Source organism: Gorilla gorilla, chromosome 2 (genome assembly GCF_029281585.2).
Source record: "Gorilla gorilla gorilla isolate KB3781 chromosome 2, NHGRI_mGorGor1-v2.1_pri, whole genome shotgun sequence".
Classification (NCBI taxonomy): Eukaryota; Metazoa; Chordata; class Mammalia; order Primates; family Hominidae; genus Gorilla; species Gorilla gorilla.
The window spans coordinates 140,717,713-140,726,856 of NC_086017.1; the positions used below are offsets into that span (position 1 = coordinate 140,717,713).

Below are 9,144 nucleotides of genomic sequence, written 5' to 3' on the forward strand. Positions count from 1 at the left end.
CTGGGCGACAGAGACCTTGTCTCAAAATTTTTTTTTTCTTCGTCAAGCTTTACAGAATAAAGAGCACTGTCACCTCAGTGATGGCTGTTAGTTCCCCATCACCAGGGCTCCATGAGGTTGCAATTGTGAAACTCACAAAGGAGGAACCTGAGACAGAGAGGGGAAGTACTGAGATCATCTAGGTCCATTTCCCCCACTCACTCGTTCATTCAACAAATATTCAGGAGCACCTTCTAGGTGCCAGGCCCTGGAGACACATCAGTGAACAAAACAGACATCATCCCACCTCTTTCCACTACAGGCCAAGCACGGTGCTGGTCTCTGGGAACCCTGTTGTGAGCAAGACAGACCCAGGCTTACCCTTGTGGACTCATGTTACAGGCAGGGAGACGGGCACAAAACACAAATAAAAAGCTTCCATGCTGTCAGAAGCACTATGCAAAAAGCAAGGTGCTGAGGTACTGCTAAGCTGTGTGGGATAGGGGCTCAGCCCGGCCAGGGAGGGGCTGGTTGTGGGTCAGTCTTGACCCAAGGCATCCAGGACACCCTCCTTCTGGCCATGAAGGTCCACGTCAGAATCAAACCCTCACCTTAACCTCATTAGCGTTGGGCATAATCACCAGGCCAAGCGCCTTAAACTACGAGAGGCCCCATCCCACCCGCCCTGCCTTAGCCCTGCCACATGTGCCAAACGCTGTTAGACCCAACACCACCCAGGCCAGGCAGGGGGCTGGAGCCCAGGTGGGCTGCAGGGAAGGGGGCACTCTTCTGAGCAGACAGATCTGGGAATCCTGGGTGGGAAGAGAGACTGGGTGAGAGAGAGATTAAGGGATATTTCCTAGGCATCAGGGCTTTGCACTTTCAGGGGTCCTTCCGCCTGGATGTCCTTCCCCTGAAGCTTCCTCCTGTTGTTCCGTTCTCGGCTCAAGCTCCAGCTTCTCAGAGAAGCCTCCTGTGTTGGGAGTGGCTGCGACTGAACTGTCCCTACTGTTATTCGCTCTTCTATTTGTTTGTGGTCCCTGTGCCCCCTCACCCCACAAAAACACTGGCTTCTTGTGAGCAGGAGCTTGCTCTTTCGTGTACCCTGTGTATCCCCGAGGACCAAGCACCTTGTCTGGGCCACAGTAGGTGCTCAATACACATGTTGGCTGGACAGTGGTCACTGAGTGGCCGCACGTCGGGCACTCTCAGCACTTGCACAGGCCGCCCCAGACACCCCACTTCATTCCTGGGAGGTGTCATCATGTTGCTTGGACGACGGGGAGAGGGGGACCTGCCAGTGTTGGCCTCCATTTGCCCCCAGTCATCTGCCCCCAAGGCTCTGACTACTTTCTTTCTCACGGTACATCCTGCTATTCTGGAATCGGCCATCGTGGGGCCACCTGGCAAATGGCATTCGAGGCCCTCGTGGCTGACTAGGCCTCCCCCAACAGTGCCCTGTCTGCTGCCTCCAGGGCCAGCCTCCCCTTCAGACTGGAGTCCCCTGAAGGGCTCTGCCCCTCCCCTGCTCTGGTAGCCCCCTCCATCCTCCCTCCCTCCACTCCATCTTTGGGGGCATTTGAGTCACCTTTCTACACCAGTGATCTGCCCAAGCCACTGCTCACTTTCCTCTGGTTAAAGCCAGGTTCCCCGGCCTGGCGTTCAAGACCCATTACAACTGCCCCCAGCCCAGGTCTTCCCCACCTAGCCACCTGGCAAACTGCTCCTTCTCTCAAAGGCCCAAACATGGCCTCCCAGACTGCATCCCCCAGACAGTCAGGCCCTGTCTCCACAACCTCACAGACACCCTGGGCGGAATCTGCTCCTTCCCACATTTGAGTCCTACTCAGCCCCTGAGCTCCTCTGGGCAGGGCTGTTTCTTTCCATCTTTGTATTCCCAAGGGCCCGCAAATAAATGTTTAATGAACGAACAAGAGAGTGAATTCCAATTCCATGCAACAATGATTGGACTCCTGGGCCCTAGGCTATGTGTCTGGCACCGGAAACGGAAGCTGCAGGATGCAGCCCCTGCCCTCATGGAGCTCCTCCTGTCAGAGGAGTGTGGGGACTGGATGACCCCAGAGGTAACTTGTGGGGGAACGAACAGGTAACGGGCTGTGTGACGAGATGAGAGACTGGGAGAATAAACCAGAAAGTCTCTAGCTGTCCAGAGGACATAGCACAGAGGCCCATGGTCCCTATTTCAAACCAAGCCCACCAGACTGAGCTGGGACCTTGGTACAGACAAGTCATGCAGAAGTTAGGGGACCTTCTCCTCCCTTTTCCTGGATCCTGAGTACCTCTCCTCCCTGACCTCAGGCTTCCTCCTAGTGTCACCTTGGCCCCTCTTGGAAGCCAATTAGGCCCTCAGTTTCTGCAGCGGGGATTAATATGATTATGAACACCCCCAATCTCCCAGATGCTGATTCAGCCAGGAGCTTAGGAGGGGGAGGTCACTTTATAAGGGTCTGGGGGGGTCAGAACCCAGAGTCATCCAGCTGGAGCCGTGAGTGGCTGAGCTCAGGCCTTCGCAGCATTCTTGGGTGGGAGCAGCCGCGGGTCAGCCACAAGGGCCACAGCCATGAATGGCACAGAAGGCCCTAACTTCTACGTGCCCTTCTCCAATGCGACGGGTGTGGTACGCAGCCCCTTCGAGTACCCACAGTACTACCTGGCTGAGCCATGGCAGTTCTCCATGCTGGCCGCCTACATGTTTCTGCTGATCGTGCTGGGCTTCCCCATCAACTTCCTCACGCTCTACGTCACCGTCCAGCACAAGAAGCTGCGCACGCCTCTCAACTACATCCTGCTCAACCTAGCCGTGGCTGACCTCTTCATGGTCCTAGGTGGCTTCACCAGCACCCTCTACACCTCTCTGCATGGATACTTCGTCTTCGGGCCCACAGGATGCAATTTGGAGGGCTTCTTTGCCACCCTGGGCGGTATGAGCTGTGTGCGGGTGGGGTGTGCAGGAGCCCGGGAGCATGGAGGGGTCTGGGAGAGTCCCGGGCTTGGCGGTGGTGGCTGAGAGGCCTTCTCCCTTCTCCTGTCCTGTCAGTGTTATCCAAAGCCCTCATATATTCAGTCAACAAACACCATTCGTGGTGATAGCCGGGCTGCTGTTTGTGCAGGGCTGGCACTGAACACTGCCTTGATCTTATTTGGAGCAATATGCGCTTGTCTAATTTCACAGCAAGAAAACTGAGCTGAGGCTCAAAGAAGTCAAGCGCCCTGCTGGGGTGTCACACAGGGACGGGTGCAGAGTTGAGTTGGAAGCCCGCATCTATCTCGGGCCATGTTCGCAACACCAAGCCTCTGTTTCCCTCGGAGCAGCTGTGCTGAGTCAGACCCAGGCTGGGCACTGAGGAGAGAGCTGGGCAAGCCAGACCCCTCCTCTCTGGGGGCCCAAGCTCAGGGTGGGAAGTGGATTTTCCATTCTCCAGTCATTGGGTCTTCCCTGTGCTGGGCAATGGGCTCGGTCCTCTCTGGCATCCTCTGCCTCCCCTCTCAGCCCCTGTCCTTAGGTGCCCCTCCAGCCTCCCTGCCGCGTTCCAAGTCTCCTGGTGTTGAGACCGCAAGCAGCCCCTCTGAAGCAGCTCCTTTTTGCTTTAGAATAATGTCTTGCATTTAACAGGAAAACAGCTGGGGTGCTGCAGGGATAACAGATCCCACTTAACAGAGAGGAAAACTGAGGCAGGGAGAGGGGAAGAGACTCATTTAGGGATGTGGCCAGGCAGCAACAAGAGCCTAGGTCTCCTGGCTGTGATCCAGGAATATCTCCGCTGAGATGCAGGAGGAGACGCTAGAAGCAGCCATTGCAAAGCTGGGTGACGGGGAGAGCTTACCGCCAGCCACAAGCGTCTGTCTGCCAGCCTTGCCCTGTCTCCCCCATGTCCAGGCTGCTGCCTCAGTCCCATTCTCAGGGAATCTCTGGCCATTGTTGGGTGTTTGTTGCATTCAATAATCACAGATCACTCAGTTCTGGCCAGAAGGTGGGTGTGCCACTTACGGGTGGTTGTTCTCTGCAGGGTCAGTCCCAGTTTACAAATATTGTCCCTTTCACTGTTAGGAATGTCCCAGTTTGGTTGATTAACTATATGGCCACTCTCCCTATGGAACTTCATGGGGTGGTGAGCAGGACAGATGTCTGAATTCCATCATTTCCTTCTTCTTCCTCTGGGCAAAACATTGCACATTGCTTCATGGCTCCTAGGAGAGGCCCCCACATGTCCGGGTTATTTCATTTCCCGAGAAGGGAGAGGGAGGAAGGACTGCCAGTTCTGGGTTTCCACCACCTCTGCATTCCTTCCCAATAAGGAACTCTGCCCCACATTAGGATGCATTCTTCTGCTACACACACACACACACACACACACACACACACACACACCTCCCCACCGGGTTCCCAGTCCAATCGTGTCCCCTGATCTGATTCGTGTCCCTTATGGGCCCAGAGCGCTAAGCAAATAACTTCCCCCATTCCCTGGAATTTCTTTGCCCAGCTCTCCTCAGCGTGTGGTCCCTCTGCCCCTTCCCCCTCCTCCCAGCACCAAGCTCTCTCCTTCCCCAAGGCCTCCTCAAATCCCTCTCCCACTCCTGGTTGCTTTCCTAGCTACCCTCTCCTTGTCTAGGGGGGAGTGCACCCTCCTTAGACAGGCAGTGGGGTCTGTGCTGACCGCCTGCTGACTGCCTTGCAGGTGAAATTGCCCTGTGGTCCTTGGTGGTCCTGGCCATTGAGCGGTACGTGGTGGTGTGTAAGCCCATGAGCAACTTCCGCTTCGGGGAGAACCATGCCATCATGGGCGTTGCCTTCACCTGGGTCATGGCGCTGGCCTGTGCCGCACCCCCCCTCGCCGGCTGGTCCAGGTAATGGCACTGAGCAGAAGGGAAGAAGCTCCGGGGGCTCTTTGTAGGGTCCTCCAGTCAGGACTCAAACCCAGTAGTGTCTGGTTCCAGGCACTGACCTTGTATGTCTCCTGGCCCAAATGCCCACTCAGGGTAGGGGTGTAGGGCAGAAGAAGAAACAGACTCTAATGTTGCTACAAGGGCTGGTCCCATCTCCTGAGCCCCATGTCAAACAGAATCCAAGACATCCCAACCCTTCACCTTGGCTGTGCCCCTAATCCTCAACTAAGCTAGGCGCAAATTCCAATCCTCTTTGGTCTAGTACCCCGGGGGCAGCCCCATCTAACCTTGGGCCTCAGCAGCAGGGGAGGCCACACCTTCCTAGTGCAGGTGGCCATATTGTGGCCCCTTGGAACTGGGTCCCACTCAGCCTCTAGGCGATTGTCTCCTAATGGGGCTGAGATGAGACACAGTGGGGACAGTGGTTTGGACAACAGGACTGGTGACTCTGGTCCCCAGAGGCCTCATGTCCCTCTGTCTCCAGAAAATTCCCACTCTCACTTCCCTTTCCTCCTCAGTCTTGCTAGGGTCCATTTCTTACCCCTTGCTGAATTTGAGCCCACCCCCTGGACTTTTTCCCCATCTTCTCCAATCTGGCCTAGTTCCATCCTCTGGAAGCAGAGCCGCTGGACGCTCTGGGTTTCCTGAGGCCCGTCCACTGTCACCAATATCAGGAACCATTGCCACATCCTAATGACGTGCCCTGGAAGCCTCTAGTTTCCAGAAGCTGCACAAAGATCCCTTAGATACTCTGTGTGTCCATCTTTGGCCTGGAAAATACTCTCACCCTGGGGCTAGGAAGACCTCGATTTGTACAAACTTCCTCAAATACAGAGCCTGAGGGCTCTCCCCACCTCCTCACCAACCCTCTGCCTGGCATAGCCCTAGCCTCAGCGGGCAGTGGATGCTGGGGCTGGGCATGCAGGGAGAGGCTGGGTGGTGTCATCTGGTAACGCAGCCACCAAACAATGAAGCGACACTGATTCCACAAGTTGCATCTGCATCCCCATCTGATCCATTCCATCCTGTCACCCAGACATGCAGACGTTTATGATCCCCTTTTCCAGGGAGGGAATGTGAAGCCCCAGAAAGGGCCAGCGCTCGGCAGGCACCTTGGCTGTTCCCAAGTCCCTCACAGGCAGGGTCTCCCTACCTGCCTGTCCTCAGGTACATCCCCGAGGGCCTGCAGTGCTCGTGTGGAATCGACTACTACACGCTCAAGCCGGAGGTCAACAACGAGTCTTTTGTCATCTACATGTTCGTGGTCCACTTCACCATCCCCATGATTATCATCTTTTTCTGCTATGGGCAGCTCGTCTTCACCGTCAAGGAGGTATGGGCCGGGGGGTGGGCGGCCTCACAGCTCTGAGGGTCCAGCCCCCAGCATGCATCTGCGGCTCCTGCTCCCTGGAGGAGCCATGGTCTGGACCCGGGTCCCATGTCCTGCAGGCCGCTGCCCAGCAGCAGGAGTCGGCCACCACACAGAAGGCAGAGAAGGAGGTCACCCGCATGGTCATCATCATGGTCATCGCTTTCCTGATCTGCTGGGTGCCCTACGCCAGCGTGGCATTCTACATCTTCACCCACCAGGGCTCCAACTTCGGTCCCATCTTCATGACCATCCCAGCATTCTTTGCCAAGAGCGCCGCCATCTACAACCCTGTCATCTATATCATGATGAACAAGCAGGTGCCTACTGCAGGTGGGAGGGCCCCAGTGCCCCAGGCCACAGGCACTGCCTGCCAAGGACAAGCTACGTCCCAGGGCAGGGGAGGGGGCTCCATCAGGGCTACTGGCAGCAGTCTTGGGTCAGCAGTCTCAATGGGGAGTGTGTGAGAAATGCAGATTCCTGGCCCCACTCAGACCTGCTGAATCTCAGGGTGGGCCCAGGAACCTGCATTTCCAGCAAGCCCTCCACAGGTGGCTCAGATGCTTACTCAGGTGGGAGAAGCTCCAGTCAGATAGTTCTGGAAGCCCAATGTCAAAGTCAGAAGGTCCCAAGTCGGGAATGGGATGGGCCAGTCTCCATAAAGCTGAATAAGGAGCTAAAAAGTCTTATTTTGAGGGGTAAAGGGGTAAAGGGTTCCTCGGAGAGGTACTTCCGAGGGGTAAACAGTTGGGGTAAACAGTCTCTGAAGTCAGCTCTGCCATTTTCTAGCTGTATGGCCCTAGGCAAGTCAATTTCCTTCTCTGTGCTTTGGTTTCCTCATCCATAGAAAGGTAGAAAGGGCAAAACACCAAACTCTTGGATTACAGGAGATAATTTACAGAACACCCTTGGCACACAGAGGGCACCATGAAATGTCACGGGTGACACAGCCCCCTTGTGCTCGGTCCCTGGCATCTCTAGGGGTGAGGAGCGTCTGCTTAGCAAGTTCCCTCTAGGAAGCTGGATTTGAGTGGATGGGGCGCTGGAACCGTGAGGGGCAGAAGCAGGGAAAGGGGTCACGGCGAACCTCACTAACGTGCCAGTTCCAGGCACACTGTGGGCAGCCCTGGCCCTGACTCAAGCCTCTTGCCTTCCAGTTCCGGAACTGCATGCTCACCACCATCTGCTGCGGCAAGAACCCACTGGGTGACGATGAGGCCTCTGCTACCGTGTCCAAGACGGAGACCAGCCAGGTGGCCCCGGCCTAAGACCTGCCTAGGACTCTGTGGCCGACTATAGGCGTCTCCCATCCCCTACACCTTCCCCCAGCCACAGCCATCCCACCAGGAGCAGCGCCTGTGCAGGATGAACGAAGTCACATAGGCTCCTTAATTTTTTTTTTTTTAAGAAATAATTAATGAGGCTCCTCACTCACCCGGGACAGCCTGAGAAGGGACATCCACCAAGACCTACCGATCTGGAGTCCCAGGTTCCCCAAGGCCAGCGGGATCTGTGCCCCTCCTCCTCCCAACTCATCTTTCAGGAACACGAGGATTCTTGCTTTCTGGAAAAGTGTCCCAGCTTAGGGATAAGTGTCTAGCACAGAATGGGGCACACAGTAGGTGCTTAATAAATGCTGGATGGATGCAGGGAGGAATGGAGGAATGAATGGGAAGGGAGAACATATCTATCCTCTCAGACCCTCTTAGCAGCAGCAACTCATACTTGGCTAATGATATGGAGCAGTTGTTTTTCCCTCCCTGGGCCTCACTTTCTTCTCCTATAAAATGGAAATCCCAGATCCCTGGTCCTGCCGACACGCAGCTACTGAGAAGACCAAAAGAGGTGTGTGTGTGTCTATGTGTGTGTTTCAGCACTTTGTAAATAGCAAGAAGCTGTACAGATTCTAGTTAATGTTGTGAATAACATCAATTAATGTAACTAGTTAATTACTATGATTATCACCTCCTGATAGTGAACATTTTGAGATTGGGCATTCAGACGATGGGGTTTCACCCAACCTTGGGGCAGGTTTTTAAAAATTAGCTAGGCATCAAGGCCAGACCAGGGCTGGGGGTTGGGCTGTAGGCAGGGACAGTCACAGGAATGCAGAATGCAGTCATCAGACCTGAAAAAACAACACTGGGGGAGGGGGACGGTGAAGGCCAAGTTCCCAGTGAGGGTGAGATTGGGCCTGGGGTCTCACCCCTAGTGTGGGACCCCAGGTCCCGTGCCTCCCCTTCCCAATGTGGCCTATGGAGAGACAGGCCTTTCTCTCAGCCTTTGGAAGCCACCTGCTCTTTTGCTCTAGCACCTGGGTCCCAGCATCTAGAGCATGGAGCCTCTAGAAGCCATGCTCACCTGCCCACATTTAATCAACAGCTGAGTCCCTGATGTCATCCTTATCTCGAAGAGCTTAGAAACAAAGAGTGGGAAATTCCACCGGGCCTACCTTCCTTGGGGATGTTCATGGGCCCCAGTTTCCAGTTTCCCTTGCCAGACAAGCCCATCTTCAGCAGTTGCTAGTGCATTCTCCATTCTGGAGAATCTGCTCCAAAAAGCTGGCCACATCTCTGAGGTGTCAGAATTAAGCTGCCTCAGTAACTGCTCCCCCTTCTCCATATAAGCAAAGCCAGAAGCTCTAGCTTTACCCAGCTCTGCCTGGAGACTAAGGCAAATTGGGCCATTAAAAGCTCAGCTCCTATGTTGGTATTAACGGTGGTGGGTTTTGTTGCTTTCGCACTCTATCCACAGGATGGATTGAAACTGCCAGCTTCCACCTGATCCCTGACCCTGGGATGGCTGGATTGAGCAATGGGCAGAGCCAAGCAGCACAGAGTTCCCTGGGGCTAGAGGTGGAGGAGGCAGTCCTGGGAATGGGAAAAACCCCA

The 9,144-nt window shown here is 55.1% G+C and overlaps 1 protein-coding gene across 1 annotated transcript; it reads left to right on the top strand.

Moving 5' to 3' along the window:
- Positions 1 to 2,465: 2,465 nt before the first annotated feature.
- Positions 2,466 to 9,144, top strand: RHO (rhodopsin). Its single transcript, XM_004036292.5, has 5 exons — positions 2,466 to 2,921; positions 4,677 to 4,845; positions 6,052 to 6,217; positions 6,334 to 6,573; positions 7,411 to 9,144. The coding sequence occupies exons 1-5, from the start codon at positions 2,561 to 2,563 to the stop codon at positions 7,519 to 7,521; spliced, it is 1,047 nt and encodes a 348-aa protein (XP_004036340.1). The 5' UTR covers positions 2,466 to 2,560; the 3' UTR covers positions 7,522 to 9,144.

Excerpts from the sequence above, each read along its gene's own strand:
- RHO (XM_004036292.5), top strand. The coding sequence starts at position 2,561 with ATGAATGGCACAGAAGGCCCTAACTTCTACGTGCCCTTCTCCAATGCG. Across the intron at positions 2,922-4,676 it reads CTTCTTTGCCACCCTGGGCG|GTGAAATTGCCCTGTGGTCC; the intron begins GTATGAGCTGTG and ends ACTGCCTTGCAG. Across the intron at positions 6,218-6,333 it reads TCGTCTTCACCGTCAAGGAG|GCCGCTGCCCAGCAGCAGGA; the intron begins GTATGGGCCGGG and ends CATGTCCTGCAG.